At 36.7% G+C, this 21,389-nt stretch overlaps 3 protein-coding genes across 6 annotated transcripts; 2 read left to right on the top strand and 1 right to left on the bottom strand.

The window, feature by feature from the left end:
• The first annotated feature begins 675 nt into the window (after positions 1-675).
• Positions 676-4,190, top strand: LOC143214216 (uncharacterized). Its single transcript, XM_076434958.1, has 5 exons — positions 676-1,141; positions 2,017-2,274; positions 2,343-2,664; positions 2,953-3,385; positions 3,462-4,190. Exons 1-5 carry the CDS (start codon positions 722-724, stop codon positions 3,625-3,627), a joined length of 1,599 nt encoding a protein of 532 aa, XP_076291073.1. The 5' UTR covers positions 676-721; the 3' UTR covers positions 3,628-4,190.
• Positions 4,191-4,926: 736 nt separating this feature from the next.
• Positions 4,927-14,031, top strand: Sf3b1 (splicing factor 3B subunit 1). Of its 3 annotated transcripts, XM_076432920.1 has the most exons (18): positions 4,927-5,087; positions 5,292-5,470; positions 5,541-5,627; positions 5,708-5,834; positions 7,860-7,939; positions 8,013-8,180; positions 8,445-8,661; positions 8,814-9,682; positions 10,028-10,385; positions 10,707-10,999; positions 11,124-11,249; positions 11,340-11,561; positions 11,991-12,173; positions 12,249-12,437; positions 12,509-12,684; positions 12,757-13,029; positions 13,276-13,492; positions 13,565-14,031. In XM_076432920.1, the coding sequence occupies exons 1-18, from the start codon at positions 4,943-4,945 to the stop codon at positions 13,721-13,723; spliced, it is 4,068 nt and encodes a 1,355-aa protein (XP_076289035.1). In that variant the 5' UTR covers positions 4,927-4,942; the 3' UTR covers positions 13,724-14,031. The 3 variants fall into 3 exon arrangements, with proteins under 3 accessions (XP_076289035.1, XP_076289050.1, XP_076289043.1); XM_076432935.1 differs by lacking the exons at positions 4,927-5,087; positions 5,292-5,470; positions 5,541-5,627; positions 5,708-5,834 and adding exons at positions 5,862-7,166; positions 7,449-7,517; XM_076432928.1 differs by lacking the exons at positions 4,927-5,087; positions 5,292-5,470; positions 5,541-5,627; positions 5,708-5,834 and adding an exon at positions 5,862-7,517.
• Positions 14,032-14,146: 115 nt separating this feature from the next.
• Positions 14,147-21,175, bottom strand: LOC143213261 (actin-binding protein IPP). Of its 2 annotated transcripts, XR_013009927.1 has the most exons (8): positions 20,688-21,175; positions 19,230-19,758; positions 19,001-19,166; positions 18,392-18,738; positions 17,857-18,206; positions 17,561-17,781; positions 14,449-17,342; positions 14,147-14,276 (listed from the first exon to the last, which is right to left on the bottom strand). XR_013009927.1 is itself a non-coding variant. In XM_076432947.1 (7 exons), the coding sequence occupies exons 1-7, from the start codon at positions 20,755-20,757 to the stop codon at positions 17,106-17,108; spliced, it is 1,920 nt and encodes a 639-aa protein (XP_076289062.1). In that variant the 5' UTR covers positions 20,758-21,175; the 3' UTR covers positions 14,147-17,105. The 2 variants fall into 2 exon arrangements, 1 of the variants encoding a protein (XP_076289062.1); XM_076432947.1 differs by having other exon boundaries at positions 14,147-17,342.
• Between the last annotated feature and the right edge of the window lie 214 nt (positions 21,176-21,389).

The raw sequence follows: 21,389 nt of genomic DNA, 5'->3' as shown, positions 1-21,389 counted from the left end.
AGGACCAGGGACTAACCAGGAGCTGATCAGGGGTCATCCAGAGCTACTCTGACCTACCCTGGCCCACCTTAGCCTCCCTTTAAGAATCACCCATTTTCAACAATCCCAAAGAAGACATTTCGAATTTGCGTTGATATTGTATACTAGAATGTAAGACATGCTAGATGTAAGAACAAATGTATTGAAAGATTTTCGATAAAGAATTTGTAAAGAAATATCTCTGAATATATCAAACTTACATGTATATTCCCTTCCATAAAATGTTAATAATATATACATATTATTCAAGCTAGTTCGTTCGATTGTTTGTATTAACGCGAATGAGATTACTTCGAGTTACTATCGTTCTGTCACTTTGTCTTAATTTTCGGAATTAGTAAACTCTTCGACATATTTCGAACTTTCTTTTATACCTACATAGTTTTATCTTATAATGCGATCTTTTGCCTTTAATTTGACTCCTCAACATCAAATAATTCCTACTGCAATGCATTCTACAATTATCTGAAAAAATCTCCTTATAGTCGAGTTATGTAAGCTAGAAATTTAAAGATGAACTTCTGCATACTGTATATCCTCCTGCTTATAACGAATCAATGTTCTAGTCAGTGTCGCTAGCAATGTTTACATTCGCCGTGTGGTAAACCAGCAGATGAAAAACTGTCAACAGAAACCTGGAAACAATCTGCTTACGTTTCCTTTCAGTTAATGTCTATCCACGATGGACTCCAGCACGTCTTCTTTCGGCAGTCAATATGTAACCCCATCCAGTGTACAAAGAAAGTTTTACCAGTGGGTGATCAAATGGATAAGCGAAACGCAACAAAAAAACACCGAATCAACCGACGATTCCAAGCAGAACAACCAATCGAGGCTCGATGTGCCGATCATAGCCAGTTTTTTTCAAGCGATTGGATTTAAACTTCTCTCGTTACATAGCGACAATGACGCTCAAAGAAAAGAAGAGGCGAGTAGCTCAACGTTCCAGCCGGGTATCCTCAAAGTTACTATCGAGTGCGGCACCTCCAAAATGAAGGCGATTTTAAACTTGGAAGACGTTACGTGCCGATGTCCTAATTCCGATTATATCGACGACGCGTCTTTTTGGAGCATCAGTGGCACTGCTCCCCTCGGAAGTACAGTACGTAACAATTCATTAAGTATTCCAGCACTCCCAAGTAGCCACAAGTAGCCATGTACGTCCCTAAAACGTACGCAGAATGGATGTAGGACGTTTGGACGTGAACCGTACGTTTTAGGGACGTACGTGGCTACTTGGGCTGAGATCTCCAAAATTATCGTGTAAAGAATGTATCCATTTTTGTTCATGCAAATATTTTTCTAAATTCCTGCGAGGAGTTAAAATTGTTAGGCCGGCCCGACCACGCATACGAAAATGTAGGGGTAGTCTTTCAAAACTGAAAGTTCACCCTATATATGTATGGTCATAGACCCTGTTTTTTCTCTCATGTCCGCTGCGTGTTTATAAGCAAAATGTAAACAAATGGTGAGCCGGGCATGGCTTACGTTGCAGCGCAGCGTGCAGGAATACGAAAAATTCAATACAGTATTCGCGATAGTTTTTTGCAAATATCTCGAAAACTAAAAGCGACCCCCCTATATTGGAAAAGGAAAAAGCTGTTCAGAATGTGTTGCTGCATAACATATTTAAATTTCATCAAAATCGGAGTGGGCAGTACTCTTCTGTATAATAACCTGTTCTTAGATTTTCCTAAACTTTCATTGTTATTTTATATTTCTTCATAAATGCATAAAAATACGCAGTTTAGTTATCACGTTCTTTGAGATCAACTTTGATCTTGTTGAATCAGAAATTAACAATTAATAATTTAAAAATGGCTGCTACAAGACTGGAATATAGATCCAATAAGTCTTGTCATGTGAATTTAATTATCACAAAGAGGACACGTTACCTTTACTATTCGTACACGTTCAAATCAATTTTCAATCTCAGTAAATATATTTCACAAACAAACGTCGAATCTGTTGCAGCAGAATATCGCGCGCAACGTGGAGGAAACTGGCAGCAATTTGCTGCCCCCCTTGCCGAAAGATGTTACTCGAGTTTTGCGAGACGTGTCACAGAGATTATTCGAAATAATCATTCACGAAGCAGACGTGAATCGTAACGCAGACGCAGGTTTGAATGTCTCCCGTTTAAGCACCGCGTTGAACGACAACTTGAGGAACTTGCGAAAGGAGATCGGCGTCCGGGGCAGTTTCACATCAGAAATGTGTGCACGCAATTTGGATGTGAGTATCGTGTACACGGCCGAGTAGACGTTGAAAAACAGGAAGGGAAACATTGCAACGTGTTACAGAGATTTTGCATGACCGAAGAAAGAAAGGACATACAGTCTTTCATTCCAAAGACGCCAGTTTTGCAACGAGACAGGACATCGGACATTGACATTGATATCAGAAGCGTGGAAGGAGAGCCACCACCATTGCCACCGAAAATTAGCAGCTCTCCCACTGTGCCAAATGAATTATCGCAGTCTTTGGAACAGCTTACCATCGCGGCGGAAGGATATTCGAAAAAGATGTCAGGGTACTTAATGGAAGCCAAAATCAATGTAGAAAAAGCTCTCAATATGCTTACCAAGAAGTCGGTTGCTTCGATTGACGCTTCTATTAATCAGGGTGATCATTTTTCTCATAACAAACGTTCCTTTTTGAGATACATATGCTTATAAATGTAATACAACACTGCTTATATAAACTGTTCGAATGTTTTTACGTAGACATTCATCGTAGACGTATCATCTCTTTTCTTTATCATTTTCATTTATTTTCTTTATCATTATTTGTATTAATTCTTTGAATGTTTTCTATTCATTTTTGTCATAAATGCGTAATGCTGTTGCTAATTATTCCTCGCTCTGAATTTCCTGTATAACTGGAGAATAATTGTCGATGTTCTTTCAACAGACAACCGTGCATCCGTGAAATCAGCACCAGCGAAAATTTCGCCTGCCGCAATCGACACTGCTATGTTGAGCAGCAGCGTCAAACCCTTGTCAAGTTCTAACCAGTTTACAAAAGAAAAGCAAGCATTGGTGAAACCAACTGTGAAGAATTTATTCCAGACGTGGAGACCACCGCGTCCTAGCAAACCAATTACTCCTTCATTAACTAGAAGAAGTATGCAAAGCGAACAAGAGAATGTGAAGCCGCCGTTGCGACGCCGCAGTTTTCCTATTCCTTCAACGAGTTCGACACTCCCTTCGTCATCGAAACTCCCTTCGTCATCGAAACTCCCTTCGTCATCGAAACCTATCGACATCGTACAGAAATTGCCGAAGGACGGGAAGTACGATGTAACCAAACCCACTGCTACGCCTGAATCGAATTTGTTATATGAGTATGCCATTACATATTTGTTATTCTCTTTCCCGCTTTCGTGGAGCTAATTTAATCATGTTTATTTTCCGTTCCAGATCGCGTAAAATGACAAAAACAGTTCGTCCGACGAAAATTCTGGACCCATCTGGACGCATATCGATGCTGAAACCACCCGCGAAAGTTTCAAAGACGATTCCTGTTATAGTAAAACCGGCACAGACAATCGCTAAGAATTCGAGACGTAATCTTTCGATAGAATGAGACAATATATATTTTATTCATATTATAAGCATAGACATATAGAGATAGACTGCGCCGTCTTATGGGCGAGTTGAAGCTCACAATGGCGGCGCGCGGTACAAAGAGTGAGAGCTATGGACCCCGGGCCGGGGTCTGTTTGGAGTTTGGAAAGGAATTGCAGCTACCAGCCACAATTACTTGTAACTGCTACTAACAATTACAGTTACAATTACATGTAATTGGAATTGGAATTGCAATTACTTTCGCTCAACCAGTAATTGTAATTGTGGACCACAATTACAATTACAGTGATTCGTCAAGTAATTGCAATTCCAATTACAATTACATGTAATTGTATTTCTGCAATTCCAAATTACAGTAATTGGCAAGTAATTGTAATTGTAATTGAAATTACATTTTGCCCAACTCTGACCCCGGCTAATGCTCTCTCTCTCTCGCATGCCGCCATTGTGGGCTTCAGCGCTTCGTACAGGCCGCGCAGTCTATCTCTATATGTCTATGATTATAAGCGAGGATTTTAATTCTACATTTAAACGAAGAGCCACCCAAACATTGGAGTGACAGAGCTAACAAATAAATATATGATATATATATTATTAGAATTTTTTACCGATTCGAAGATAAGTGCCATTCTTTATCCTCAATTTCAGCCCTCAGACTCCTCAGACATCCAAAAACTCTTCCGGGAACACATTCTATTTAAAATTGACTCAAACAATCACCTCAAAATCGAGTCAATTACACTTGAGTAACAGTTAATTTCATTGTTGGACATTTTAGCAGACAAGGATTCTAATTCATGCTAAAGTCTGGAAGCTTGAGAAGCTGTTTCTGGAAAACATTTTGTCCATTTTGTCATTCATTCGAACCATGAAGTAAGAGTACTTCATGATTCGAATTTCGAACCCTTGTCCTGAAAATAGGTCCGTTCTCATGTATCGATGGAAATGCAACATGCAACATTCTGGCTGTTTTCAACACGGGGTCCGTGTGTATTGTGTATTTGCCTTTAGATTTGAAAACGGACAGGGGTCTTTTCGCGCATGCGCGTCCACCGCAGTAACGTATCTATATTCTGGAGAAAGTAGTGGGGTACTATTATTGGCGGGAAAGTGCCGGAAGAGTCCAGGTCGAGACGATGAGATAAGCGTGCTACGAAAATTTTTCGTAAGTTATTATTAATATTTGATTAATATACTTACACATGTTATACATTCATTTCTCCAAATCAAATCATAAGAAATGTTGCGAAATTATGCGGGGTGACCAAAATACCCGATTTTAACCATATTTTACTTTATAAAATTTGCCGCGCATGCGCAAGAAAATCCGTCCAATAACTCATCGTTGCCTCTACGTCACGTTATCCGTGAGCGGCCATTTTTCCCCTGCATTTAGCAACTCTGCTATTGACAGGTTACAACGCTACACGATGGATTCCATTCCCAGAACTCATGAAGGTTTGTTTGTTATGGATTACAGTATTCGATAATTCGACACCGATATTTTAGACGATGCTTTAGATCATTTCTCGTGACGATAAATTCTTGTATAACACTTCTCAAAGTTTGGCAATATTTGACACGCTTAACGATTACAACACCGATTATCAATGGCAATTAACCCTGCTACCAGTTTTAGCTAATACGCGTTGATATTTGTAGATATCGAAGCACAAATCAGAGAAATACAATCGAAAAAGAAAGAAATACAAAATGCGACAGCAGAAAAAGAACAAGTAGGTCTAGGGAAAACTGGATTTTATGATCAAGACATTTACGATGGAAGTAATAACAAGTACGAAGGCTATGTTACATCAATTGCAGCCAATGATGAAATCGAGGTAATCTTCTTTCGAAATATTATTCGTAACGGTGTCTTTCTGTTTGTCTTATTATTATTTTTTGTTTAAGGACGAAGATTATGAACCAACTACATTCAGTACCAATAAGAGACCGGGATACAATGCTCCAGCAGCATTGCTCAACGATGTTGCACAGGTAAGGGTTTTAAGATAAAGCATACTTTATTATATTTAATTTTACCTTGATCCTTAGTATTGATAATATTTATTTCGCAGAGTGAAAAGGATTACGATCCATTTGCGGACAGACGACGACCCACCATAGCAGATAGGGAAGATGAATACAGACAAAAAAGACGGAGAATGATTATATCTCCAGAACGTGTTGATCCCTTCGCAGAAGGTTGGTATTTTTTTTCCTCATAAGTTACAACTTCTAAAAGCCAAACAGGTAATTAGGTATTAAGTGTGTTTGCATATCATTATCTTTGTTGACATTTTGGCGCAATGTAATGCACCTCGATAGTAATATGACTATAAATTCGCATACAACAGAGCATATAAAAAACGAATATTTATTAAAATTATCGAACGTTGTATGTGATTCTATACTGATTATATTGCATCAAAATATACGCACAATGAAGCTTATATCACTTCAGTTTACAAGCGAATAAACTCATACCAGTCATAGTAGATACATTGATAGTGTATCGAAAAGAAGAGTCAACTTAACACGATTTAATTTTGTTCACGTGTAAAAAGATGTGCTTTTTTAAAAATATTATCGAGAATACATTAAGTTGGCTTTTCTATGTTAGGTCATAATACAGCATATGCGATTAAAAGTGAATTATTACATAGAAGGTTCGCTAGTACAGTGTCAATGTATTTTTTAATTTTTCATAATGCGTTATTATTACTTCTCATTTAATCTTCATATTGTAGAATTCAAAGTTTGTCGAGAAAAGGAAACACGATCACATGGGTACCTATGAATAGCATTTAATCTTGTTCGTTCACTGAAATCACATTTTCTTTAGTCTCCCTCGTGAATCATTCGAAAGCAATTGAAGATTTTATTTGAAATTATTAATAGTACATTTCGATTCATATCATCATGCATTATATACCTTTGGCATCTTTAACTATTTGAATGTTTTTGTAACGTCAAAGTCTTTATACACTGATTCACATGAAATTGTATGTTACTTAAGTAAGCTAGTGTATATATTAAACGAAGATATTAACTATGTTAATACTACAGCAAATGCAAATTACTTTTAATTAAAGAAGTGTTTGATTGGACAATTTATACATTTCTGTTTACGTCTATCGAAATCACACCTCTATGAATATTTAATTAATTAGTACATTATATATTGCTGTAGTATTGTTAGCGATAATAACCGAGGAATAAATCAAATGTAATTACATTGCTTCGTTGACTCTGAACGAGCTCTATGGTTTTGTTTTTTAAGGAAATGCTCGTCTTCCAAATTAACGCTCTGAAGTGAATTTGTTTCAGATATTGCCTCGGTTATTAGTAGTTAATTAGATTTAAGTTTTCTTTGTACTCAGATTGTGGAAGCAATGTGAAGTAGAAAAAACTGGCTTGAATGAAGAGAATGAATGCGATTCTTTCAAATACATACTAATGTATACATTTTTTTCCAATCTTAGTGACGGTCTGCACATTTGGAATCATCTGCTTACCGAGGATACTATGTCGAAGGTTAAGCGAGATTGAATTGTCACGGCATTAAAGTCATGTCCTATAGATGATACAATGAGACTTTCCTTTCACGTTGCTTTTTTAAGTTCCTTTAATATTTCATTAACATCTCTTTCATCGTAGATTTTTTCTTTTTGTTGAAATACTTTCAATTCGGAACCGGGCATTCTTTAAACTCTCATTGTATCATGAGATTATTTTTGCAAGAACATAAATATTGAAAAATAGTATGAATGGTTGGTGTGCAAATATTATTAATAACGAGAATGAGTTGATTTTTAGATGGCTAAAGTATTTTTCGATGTGGAAGACTTGAGCAGGACAATGCTCCCTATGGCACCAAACCTTCACGTACGTATGCTATATGCCATCTGCTGTTGCAGCTCTCTCGAAACCCGTTGTACAATTAATCAGAATCTCGTGTTTTTTTCAATAACTTCTCGAAATAAATGAAGTATTAGATCAATGAGCTTTAAGTTTACCGTTTCATTTCACGATACACGCAACGTGGAAATGAGAGTGAATTCAGTAGTTTACTTAGAATATATATACCAAAAATATTCTAAGGGCATTTTAATGATAAATATTACGATTAAATGACTAGGTATGTTCAGAAGTTTTTGAAAGTTTGAGCATTTTTCGAACAATTATCTAATAGTTGCGCTTTGCGTGACTTCTGGTTCTTGATTACAGGTGGCAAGACTCCAGACATCGGTTCTAGAACCTACACAGAGATTATGCGGGAACAGTTGCTTAAAGGAGAAGAAACAGAGGTATGATTAAACGTTGAATACATTCAGCCTGTCTATCGGTAGATGCTTAAACATTTATCCATATTGTTTTCAGTTAAGAAAAAAACTAGCAGAAAAAGCCAAAGAGGGAACTCTGAAAGCTAACGGTGAACCAAAACCAGCACCGAAAAAAAGAGGTCGTTGGGATCAAACGGACGATGCTCCAACTCCTAAAAAACCAAGCGGTACTGCTGCAACACCGACGTCTTGGGATAACGCGGATGTAAATAATCAGATCATTTCAATGACTTCACTTTTTTAACTTCATTCAATAATTTCACTCTAACGATTAAGAGGACTAGAAATTTCGAGCAAAGTTACCTGCAAATAACAGAACAGTATAATTTATTTCGGGAAAACTGTGTTAAATTGACACGAGGGACGGATGAGGGTTAATTCAATGATGATCATTCTTAAGCAACACAATGGTGCCGGTCACCGGTGACCACCATGCTGTTCAACATGTTACATTGCTTGTCCTTATCAGGTAACTCCAGCTGCAATCAGATGGGATGAAACACCCGGTCACGGTAAAGGAGGAGAAACTCCTGGTGCGACACCGGGTGTGAGTACAAGGATGTGGGATGCTACTCCAGGACATGCAACACCCGGTGCAGCTACTCCTGGCAGAGAAACCCCTTCTCACGAGAAAACTGTTTCGAGCCGAAGGAATCGTTGGGATGAAACGCCGAAAACCGAACGCGGTAAGTCTGCATTATTACTAGACTGCGGATCTGTATGTAAAATAAACTAAATTGAATGTTATTTCTTCTCTTAACGATTTTAATAAAGAAGAAATCATATATTAACATCTTGAATTTTAATACTGACTGTAAACTATGTTGCGAATCAACAGAAACACCTGGACACAGCAGTGGTTGGGCCGAGACACCAAGGACCGACCGTGTCGCGGGAGATTTGATTCAAGAGACGCCAACCCCGTCTGCTAGCAAACGTCGAAGTCGATGGGATGAGACACCCTCAAATCAAACACCTGGATCTATGACTCCACAAACTCCAGCAACGCCATTAACGACGCCACATCAAACATCTATTTTAACACCCAGCGGAGTGACACCAACTGGACCGAAGGCCATGGGACTCGCAACTCCTACGCCAGGACATTTAATGTCAATGACACCAGAACAACTTCAAGCGTACCGTTGGGAACGGGAAATCGACGAAAGAAACAGACCCCTTTCCGACGACGAATTGGATGCCCTATTCCCACCTGGATACAAAGTTCTCCAACCACCGGCAGGATACATACCGATTCGTACACCCGCTAGAAAGCTGACTGCGACACCAACACCAATCGCTGGCACTCCGCAAGGTTTCTTTATTCAAACCGAGGACAAAACCGCAAAATTTGTAGACAATCAACCGAAAGGTAATCTCCCTTTTATGAAGCCCGAGGATGCACAATACTTTGACAAATTGTTGGTCGACGTCGACGAGGAAACGCTTAGTCCTGAAGAGCAGAAGGAGAGGAAGATTATGAAGCTTCTTCTGAAAATTAAAAATGGTACACCGCCAATGAGGAAAGCGGCTCTCAGACAGATCACTGACAAGGCTAGAGAATTTGGTGCCGGTCCGTTGTTTAATCAAATTCTTCCGCTTCTGATGTCACCCACGCTGGAGGATCAAGAACGACATCTTCTCGTAAAGGTCATCGATCGGATTTTGTATAAACTGGACGACTTGGTCAGACCTTATGTACACAAAGTGAGTTTCGAAAGTCTCTTTACTTGTAAACTATCATGCAGGATACACCAAACGAAACAGTTTTACTTTATATTGAATGTATTAATTGAAACATTCGATGCATCGTCCAATATCACGAGATTTAATGCAAAACAAAAATTGTCTACATCAATTGCAAGGAACTGGTACCACAAGCAGAAATTTCTTTACTCTTCTTTAATAACTCTAAAAAGTTCAAAATAATACATTGGTACTTTGAAATTTGTTCAGTTTTTGTAGTATTTCGAATTGCACCTACCTTGTTTGCCATAAATGCATAAAATCCACTGATACTTGATATTTGTAAACGTACAACTTGTGTTTCAGATTCTGGTGGTTATCGAACCTCTGTTGATTGACGAAGACTACTATGCTCGTGTAGAGGGTAGAGAAATTATATCGAATCTGGCGAAGGCAGCCGGATTGGCGACGATGATTTCAACAATGAGACCGGATATTGACAATATTGACGAATACGTGCGTAATACGACAGCAAGAGCTTTCGCTGTTGTAGCGTCAGCGTTAGGAATTCCCTCGTTGTTGCCATTCCTTAAAGCTGTATGTCGTAGTAAAAAGTCGTGGCAAGCTCGTCACACAGGTATCAAGATAGTCCAACAAATTGCTATTCTTATGGGATGCGCTATACTGCCGCATCTGAAGAGTTTAGTCGAAATTATAGAACACGGTAAGTTGATAATCGTTGACCACTAAACTGCGGATTTTATGCATTTATGGCTGAAATGGGTCTATGAAAAAATAAACGTATTGACGACAACATTAGTAAATGAACGCTCATATGCTACAACTCAATAATTTCAAACTATAAAACCATTACAAGAATTTATGGTGGATGTAATTTAAAACAGTAAAAACATTAAGAAAGTTTTATATGGCTTCTGTGCCTTGAAATTGATGAAGACAATTTTTATTTTGCATAAAAATCCGCAGTCAGCTGATTACTGCGGATACAGGTTCCGTCAATTATACTAAATTGATGGTTTTGCAGGCTTGGTCGATGAACAACAAAAAGTCCGTACTATCACTGCTTTGGCAATCGCTGCCTTAGCTGAAGCTGCAACGCCGTACGGAATCGAGAGCTTCGATTCTGTCTTGAAACCACTTTGGAAAGGTATTCGTACGCACAGAGGAAAGGGTCTGGCTGCGTTTTTGAAAGCTATTGGATACTTGATTCCTCTCATGGACGCCGAATACGCCAATTACTATACTCGTGAAGTAATGTTGATCCTTATTCGCGAGTTCCAGTCACCCGACGAAGAAATGAAGAAGATCGTTTTGAAAGTAAGCGGCTTTATTTGAATCAGAGTTGAGCAAAAGTTATTTCGAATAATGAATAAAAATATTGTCCAACTCGGATTCATGTCACTATAATTGATTCGCTCTATCTCTCCAATTAATCTGACAGGTAGTGAAACAATGCTGTGGAACAGATGGTGTCGAAGCACAGTACATCAAGGACGAAATTCTTCCACATTTCTTTAAGCACTTTTGGAATCATCGTATGGCTCTGGATCGCAGAAATTACAGACAGGTATGCAAGTGTATCGTACATAATCGAGTGGAAAGTTGCTCGACGTTGCTAAGAAAAGAATTGAAGATGATACTGTATTTAATTTTGTAGCTTGTGGACACAACCGTGGAAATCGCAAATAAAGTTGGCGCGTCGGAAATCATAAATCGCGTAGTGGACGATTTGAAAGATGAAAACGAACAGTACAGGAAAATGGTTATGGAGACCATTGAGAAAATAATGGGAAATTTGGGAGCTGCTGATGTCGACTCCCGTTTGGAAGAGCAGCTCATAGACGGTATATTGTACGCGTTCCAGGAGCAGACAACAGAGGTTTGTAATTGTTACTATCAGATCGCGGATTTCATTCATTCTTTGTTATTGAATTTAAGAGTATCGATATATTATTATTAGACTGTTATTACTAGTCTTTATGCATTTATGAAGAAATTGGTTGGGCGAAATATAAAATCTGGAAAAGATTTAAAAAATTCAAGGATGCTGTAATGTTGTTAGTAATGTAACAAAGTCGTTAAGGGATGAAATCAATTTTTATATTATTCCTGCTTTCCACAATCAATGCAAAACAGTTTTATTTTACATAAAGATTCACAGTCTAATTATTATCAACCTATTAAAACGTTTAGAGGAAGAGATCAATTTTTATTTGATCCCAGTACCTTGGAAATAATCCAGAAATTGTTTATTTTCTATAAAGATCCGCTGTCTAATTATTATAGTAGCATTTTTCTTCGATTACAGGACGTTGTTATGCTGAACGGTTTCGGCACCATTGTGAACACATTAGGAAAAAGAGTGAAGGCGTACCTACCACAGATATGCGGTACAATATTGTGGAGGTTAAACAACAAATCGGCCAAAGTGAGACAACAAGCCGCTGACTTGATTTCGCGTATCGCAGTCGTCATGAAAACCTGTCAGGAGGTAAACTTCATTTAGTCTATCATTAACCTGTCCTCTTGATGAAAAATTAATAATATATTTTGATTCTATTCACAGGAGAAACTAATGGGTCACTTAGGCGTTGTTCTTTACGAATACTTGGGAGAAGAATATCCCGAGGTATTGGGTAGCATTTTAGGCGCGTTAAAAGCTATTGTTAATGTAATCGGAATGACAAAAATGACACCACCGATTAAAGATTTGTTGCCACGGCTTACCCCTATCTTGAAGAACAGACATGAGAAGGTCGGTGTCCGTTTATGTGAAATTAACGACATTGTTCATTATTTATTCTAACGAAATATTTCGTTTCTCAGGTACAAGAAAATTGTATTGACCTTGTAGGTAGAATCGCAGACAGGGGACCCGAATACGTATCCGCCAGGGAATGGATGAGAATATGTTTCGAACTTTTGGAATTGCTGAAAGCTCACAAGAAAGCGATTAGGAGAGCCACAGTGAACACTTTTGGTTACATTGCGAAAGCGATAGGGTAATCATACAATTCTCTAAAGAAACAATTTCACAGTGGAACAACATTCTAAACTTGTTCGATATTTTACAGTCCCCACGATGTGTTAGCAACATTACTGAACAACTTGAAAGTACAAGAACGACAAAATCGTGTGTGTACTACCGTAGCCATAGCTATCGTTGCTGAAACCTGCAGTCCGTTCACGGTACTTCCTGCGCTGATGAACGAATACAGAGTGCCAGAATTGAACGTACAGAATGGTGTACTGAAATCTTTATCCTTTTTGTTCGAATATATCGGAGAAATGGGAAAGGATTACATTTATGCTGTTAGTCCGTTGCTAGAGGATGCATTGATGGATAGGTAAAGAATTGTATTTTTTTTCTTTTAATTACAACCGTTTCATTACCTTTCTATTGACCCATTTTGTATTCTCTTAAATGACTATAGAATGTGAAGGCTGTCAGTCACTTCTACAACTAATAAAATCTTTCCGCGTTAAAAAGTTTCTTTTAAAAAATTTTTTTTCAATCGTAATAGGCCCGAATTGTATTTTTCTTTTTTTGAAAATTACGACTGATTAATTATTTTTCTGTTGCCTCATTGCAGGGATTTAGTGCACAGACAAACTGCTTGCGCTGCGATTAAACACATGGCGTTAGGTGTTTATGGTTTCGGATGCGAAGACGCGCTGATACATTTACTGAATCATGTGTGGCCCAATGTTTTCGAAACTTCTCCACATTTGGTGCAAGCGTTTATGGATGCTGTGGATGGTTTGCGCGTCGCTCTCGGGCCAATTAAAATATTGCAATACACTTTACAGGTGAGTTATTTATATTAGAACTTTTGCATTGACAAGAATTAACTAAATAAATAAACACTTGTTTAATTACAGGGACTATTCCACCCGGCAAGAAAAGTACGCGATGTATATTGGAAAATTTATAATTCTCTTTACATAGGCGGACAGGACGCTCTCGTAGCTGGTTATCCTCGAATCATGAACGATCCAAAGAATCAGTATATTAGATACGAATTGGACTACGTTTTGTAATAATTTAAATACATTTCAAAGATGTGTATCATACATTTCTATAATCTTCACGAGAGATTAGCATAATTCGCTTATTATCGTTTACAAGAATTAGTGGATAGTTGTATGTCACGTGACACATAAGGTAGACACGCACTCCAGTGGATCTTCGAAAGTATTTATTTCTTAAAACTTCTTTAATTAAAGTTACACAACGTCATTTTTTGGGTTAGGTCTGGGTAAAAAATTAATTCTAATTGCAGACTTACTTGAGAAGAGAAATTTGCGTCAGTCCTTATATGAATAAACTGTTTCATATCATAAACAAATAGAGCAATTATTTCACAACATTGATTACTATAATTTCTGTCGATTTACATAGTCCCTTAACTATCATTTGTGTCGTAGCGAAAGGAAAATGCATAGAGCAATGAAAAGCACTGATATTATATATATTTTTTTTAATGTTTTATTTTTAAAACATAAATATTAAACAACTAAACGAGACTAGGTGACAATATATGTATATACAGTGGGTGTACGAAGTATTCTTACGCCGTTTAAAAACGAATAACTTTTTCATAATGGGACCCAACAGATAAAAAATTTTAAAAACGTGACCTTTACTTTTTCAGTAACTATTTTTAAAAAAAATTATTTACACGTTATCTGATGTCTCAAAAAAAACTGAAGCTGTTGGGACCCATTTTGAAAAAGTTATTCGTTTTTAAAAGATGAACGAATACTTTGTACACCCACTGTATATATATATGTATGTGTATATATATATTTTCCAAAAATTTATTTTTTAGAGTTCAATGTTTAATAGCGCATATTGTGTAAAACGTTCATGGACAGAACTTATGCATGTATATTACAATGATTAAGTATTATTGGAGAATACAGTCATATTTGTTTTACATAATCATATATCTCAACCTTCTATGAAACATTAATATATATATATATATATATATACTTACATTGATCGCAATAATTGATTGTATAAAAATTGTATGTGAAATGTCTGTATCTCCAAATACACTTTATTTTCAAAAAACTGGCATAAAGCACATATGCGTAAATATAGAAACGTATTTGCATTACTGTACTCCGAACGTTTCTCAATTACGTTATGAAGTCAATACAATTCCTTCGATTTCGGTCCAGATAAGTGAATGATACTACCATTTACACATACATTCGAACAAAAAAAAAAGATTAGATAGTTCGAACCAAGGAAAATTTGTCAGCATAAGCTCTCGATGCTATTAACGATATTTTTTAATCCATACGCAGAGGCCACTTACCTAATAGCACTTTTCAGTAACGTATACATACATATCCGTAAAACATTATAATGATAAGAAATATAAAGTGTTATGAATTTAAGTTTCCGAGTCTTCTACGTGAAAAATCAGTGGAAAGGCAAACTACCAAAGTTACACGGTAATATATCATTGGAATAAACTGTTTGTATATTCGTAACAAAATATTCTATAAACGAATGATTCGACGTATATTAATGATAATGATTAATCAAATGTTATATTTAAATGGAACAAAGCATGTATATAACATTCAATATTTGTTCATGGGCATAATATCTTGTCTGAGCAGCCGTATTCAGTGCAGCGAAAAATTAAGAATACTAGCTACTTCTCTATAAACTTATCTCGTAGCGCTTATACATAGATAATTTTCATACAAACGATTTGTTACAAAAAGAAACTTTGGTATAAGAAGTACATAAAATTGTTAAAATCGGTATAACATGTCGTTAATTACAATTAAAACGTAAGGAGTTAGCTGATTATAGAATCACATTGATACAATATATGTACACTTTGTAAAAATGATGGTCAAGCTAAGTACTTGTCATTACTTCGTATGAATTTGCAAGAGCAATTTATGCGTTATGAAGATAGAAGCGTGTTTGTATCATTTTTCGAATTCCAAAGTTCGAAGCCTTTGGTTTTTGAAAAATGAAATTTTTACAACTTTAATTTCGACATAGCACCAGACACAATATTGAAAGCATGATAATCAATCGTAATAAGACGTTCCTGTGGAACCTATCCATTAATTAACTTAGATAGACTATATGTGATTCCATAAAACATCGTTTCACGATTTCAGAAACGCAATTTCAGACGAAAAGAATTAAAAGCGTAACATCACTAGGATATTAAGTATTGTGTTACTCCTTACACCAGTCAAATGAACAAGTGAATGTGAATGTACGTGTACAATAGATTCAAAGGAAAAAAGAAAACGAAAATCGATATAAATATCACAAGCACGCGTAATCGTAATATACAATTGCCGAGGAGAATTTACATACATCTCATTGCATTCTTCTCGCTACCTCTTTTATACACAGGCTACATGGAAATATATCTCCTTTCTTATCTCTCGTTGTAGTGTGATCAAATTTACAATAGAACATTGCATTTTGTATTCTCAGTTAACTTTGGTAAATGACTATAGAATGTGAAGGCTGTCAGTCATTTCTACAACTAATAAAATCTTTCCGCGCTAAGAAGTTTCTTTTTTCAAATATTTTTCAATCGTAATAGGCTATTTTCATCTCGAAAAAAATATATAATGAAGGTTTTATCAAAATCAAAGTACATAATTTATCGTCGAGGGCACAGAAAATAGCACTTGTACAATCAAACATTCCTCTTCTTTTTCACAAATCCTATTGCATTTTATATCCATTAAAAAAATGAAAATAACAATGTTATTGATATCGAAACACTACAGCATCGTGATCTATAAAATAAAAAACATTACAAATTGTATACAGAACTGCTTGAAAGTTTAGAATCACTAATAATTCTAAGGTATGTCACCCTCCAAGTTTTAATCAAGTACTAATATATGCATTTATCACAGAAATGAATAGTCGCAATTTGAAGCAATAGAAAGGTCGCGACGAATTGAAGATTGAAGAGTATCGATACCAATGACCTACTTCTTTTGACCACTTATATTCAAGCAAGGCTTCGTCGACAACTTCAAAACCAACTTCATCGTATGTTACCAATAGTCTTTACTACGAAAAAATATTGTAGATAATATAAACCTAGCATTTCATGTTTTTTTTTATATTGCTATATAATACTTAATTAAATAAATATGGAGGGTGTATTTCCATCGATCAATATGTAATCCTGAACTTCCGAAGATGCGTATACGTTGATTATTTTTATTTATATGACGTAAAAGAAGATAGTCGAGAAACGTGTATGTTTCTTGTTTGATATCATGTTTACGGCTAAGCAAAATGTAATAGACGCTCGAGTATCATTCTGGAATGCGAAAAGAAACGCACACGAGTATAATTTGATATAAAATTCATTCAACACGTTGCATCGATATCGTAATCAATTTTCAATCAGAAGGGTGCAACGATTGCCGCTGCTTCGCCCCTACTTGCTGGCAATGAGGCACACTCTTGCCATTTGTTTGAATGTGGATCGTAACATTCCACGGTCGATATTGTGATCTGAGTTCGATAAAAATTGATTTCATGGGACTGATCACCTCCTATAACATACAGTCGGCCATCGGCTGCTGCGACCGCGGGATATGATCTTCCAACGCTCATTGGCGCCACAGTGCTCCATTTATTCTGAAACGTTCACAAACAGCTCTTCTGAATTCAGGTGGTTAAATGTGCTTCTACGAGAAGTATACATTTTTTAAATAATCTTTTTAAGTTCTCGGAATTTTTTAAAAATTCTTTGCGGCACATTTGACAATTGTATCGACTATATCCTTTTAATCATTTTTTGCGTATCTAAAATTGATGTTGGTAGTAAATTCTGAGCAAGTGTGAAACAAAGTTACCTCTTCGAAAGAGTATCGTTCGACGGACAACAAAACCTGCTGGTTTTTGTTAATACCACCGACAACGTAAATATATCCGTCGAGTATGGTGATCCCCATTTGTGAACGTGGTGTGAGCATCGGAGCCAAGTTTCTCCATTCTTTGGACACTGGATTGTAACTCATCACGTCTTGTCGGTGTCTACTGTTGTGTGTGCAGCCGCCCACTATGTATATTAGTCCTGAATAGGATATAAATATTTATTTATGAGGATATAACTGTAGGACTTAACTAGTTTGATATTAAATCGTTCTACCTTCGTAAGCAACCACCCCCATGCTAAATCGAGGTGCTGGAAGTTGTCCATGGAGTGTCCAAGCGTTGGTTATCGGATCGTATATTTCTATTGATCCGCCGATGTCGGTGCCAACCCAACCGCCAAATGCATACAAGTTATTATCCAAGGCACAGAGTCCGAATTCACACCTGGGTTCCACCATACAGGCAATCTTCTTAGTCCAAACATTATCACGTGGATCATAACGTTCGCAATTGGCAATGATACAGGACTCAAGCTCCCCGCCGACAACGTACACTTTACCATCTAGCAACGCTACGCCTGGTAGTATCCGTCCTATGTTCATGGGGGCCACTTCGCTCCATTTGCTATGGAAACAATCGTACATAGAAATTCAAAGAACGACAAGCTTTGTTGTAGTTAAAGGGTACTCTGACTTGAAAGTTTGATTCACCAGTTCTTTTGAAAAGAAATCTTAAAAATTCGTGAGGAAACGGCCTCGAAAATCAGAATACCCTGTTAATCGGATGTACGGTTTGAAAAATAGTAATACCCAGTGAATATGTCAAATTTCTCAATCGCCTGATAAGTACTTTCGGCAGCTTTGCCCCAACTGTACGCTGTATGTTCTCGCCGTGAACCGCCGATCACTAGAATGTTTTTCTTAGCGCAAACCCTAGGTTGTGCGTGAAGGGGCACAAGACATCCTTGGTTCGACGCTAGATCTTTTTGTATAGATCTCAACGCGACAATTAGACTCGCATCTTTACACTCCAGGATGACGCGTTCCAATCTCGCTAATGAACACAGCCGCAAACGTATGTGACTTAGTATCTCAAATACATAACACCGTCTCGTCGATATATTGTGGACAATCCAATTATACGCAGCCTGGAAGACCTATCACCCACAACAGTCATTTAAACCGTTTGTTTTTGTATTTATAGACAGCGTTATGTGTAGACTGCGGATGTCTATGCAATTTCCAATTTTTATAGACAAATTTTGAGAACGTGAAATCATGTAAAATTTTGTTTTCAGTGGTAGTAGTCTTTGTAGATCCATAATAAATAAAAATCGTACTAAAATCTGTGGAATTTTATTTTCATATAAAGATCCGCAGTCTCTAGTTATGTATCTGTGTATGTACAACAGCGCACACCTGGAATTCAGTGTCGACGTGAATGTAATCGCTACTGAGTAAATGAACGAGACGTTCTTTCGGCAGATCCAAAAATTCCTCCTCTTGCGATACTTGAGGAAAATTGACTTGTATAAATTGTAGGGCAGTCTTCAAGAGATCTAATCTGTTATGTGCTTCCGCAAATCTGTTCAGACAGAAAGTTTGTGTAAACATTACAACAATTTTCATTTATCCTTTGCAACCTCACCTATAGATCCCAAGAGCGTTCGAAGGGTGAAGTTGTTGACTTAAGTATGTAATGCAACCCATTACCACTTCGTCTATCTCTAGCATATCAGCAGCTGCGAATAATTCTAGAACATTGTCTTGAGTGACATCAACGTTTCCGGTGTAGATGAAATCCACCAGGATGGAAAGGATATTAGCAGACACCGAATGAATCTCTACCAACTCCTGCTGCTCTTCCACAAGACCACCGGTAAACATAGCATTGAAATACGGGCTTCCGGCAGCCAAGACTGACCTATGCGCCCTAATGATACTGCCACCGGCAACCAAACCCACATCGCTGAATTGATTCTTTAGTCTCTGGGCATTTAAGTTCCTCAATACTTTCGGAGCGTACTGCCCTACTGCATAAACAATGTTGGAGACTTCGGAAGTCTGTTTTACTACTTGTGTTGCGAAACCCATGGTGTTGCAATTATGGCCATTCTTCATTGGTGGCACCGCACCATCCGCCATGAAACCATCAAGTTGTCCTTTATCTCCAGTTCCTAACATGTGGAAAATGACAAATACATTATGGTAGTTCTGATACTGTTTTATTAGCACTAGGTCTACGAAACACTAAAACTGACTATTTTACATGACTTTATAAAGATAACGAGAACGTGTCTATCCAAATTATTAGCCATTTTTTAAATATATACCCAAAGGAATAAACTCTTTAGTAATTCCTCATGCATCTTTATAATCTCGATAATCATAAATTACAAATATTAGAACTTGTCATTTTGATGCATCCTGTAAACCTAGTATTAACACTAACCCTACCATGAGGGGTCAAATGACCCATTTTAGATTTTTTACTTGACAATTATTAAGATTGTAAAGGTATTTTCATGGGAATTGATTAAATACAAATATAAATAAATTTAATCTTGTTATTTTTATAATATGTATAGAAAACAATTTATATCTACATAGAACGAAGAGAATAGTATTATTTTGATTTGAACACTGATATTCCACGTATATTATGACTAGACTGTGGATGTTTATGCAATTTTTAATTTTTAAATAAGATTTTATTTTCAGTGGTAATAGCGTTTACAGATCCGAAATAAGTAAAAATCGTATTAAATCTTGTGGAATTTTATATTCTAGCATTTTATGAACATTTTTAGAAGCCATAAATGCATAAAGATCCGCAGTCCAATTATGACTCAATGCTCCAAAACTCAGTGCAAATACTTTCTCGACTAGAAAGTTTCGTTTCTTTTATTATTATATTCGAACGAGAATTAACAACATTATTTCCGTGTATAACGAAGTACTAAACACAGGACATTACATGAATATATCATTTCTCTGTAGAAAGTAATATCGAAAAAGTGTAGAAATCAGTATAATAGCGTGTTCAATAACCGTATCAGGTGAAATATAGGTTTGTTAATTAAACGATGATATACAGAATACTTACGACATATACGAGAAAGCACCTTATAGACGCCGTGAAAGGATTTAGTGTTATTCTTCCCCTTTAAACGCATCACTACCACCGCATTTTCACGTGTTTTGTTATTGCCCGATACTGTTTTCCATTCGGTTTGCCCTTTTTCGAAGTCCGTCAATTAGTCACTAATTTGGTAATGAGAAATCTGACATATGTCAAATAACCTGTTTGGTGTATGAAAGTAGCTACAAGAGGATCACTAATAAATGCTCGTACCACACCTATAGAACAATTCGCAGGTTCCGTGTGGTTTCGTGTTTCGAACTGCGCGTTATTAACGTTTAACAGGGCGAACGCGAAATCGCGTGTTCAACTCGATGGTTAAAAAGAAAAATGAAACACTTTCGTGTTTTTATGTATTTTAATTAAGGCTTTCTATTCACTCACTCCATTCGTGTTCGATTTTGGTAATTCAATTATGAGTTCATTGCCTCGCAGTCGTACCAACAAAATACTTTGACGATTACGTTACCAGAGTCGGCGACCAACTCACTAAAAATTAAGAAATTATCGAATATCGAAATATATCGAAGCATCGTCTTCTAAATCGAATTTTTAATTTACCGCCATGAAAAACATACTTAGCGATTTTCATAAGATTCTGAAATATAGGTTTCATGTGTTGTATCAATGTGAATATTTTGAGATCGAGAAGATCAATTTTGAGCC

This window comes from Lasioglossum baleicum, chromosome 1 (assembly GCF_051020765.1).
Source record: "Lasioglossum baleicum chromosome 1, iyLasBale1, whole genome shotgun sequence".
NCBI lineage: Eukaryota > Metazoa > Arthropoda > Insecta > Hymenoptera > Halictidae > Lasioglossum > Lasioglossum baleicum.
This window is presented reverse-complemented; position numbering and strand designations above follow the sequence as displayed.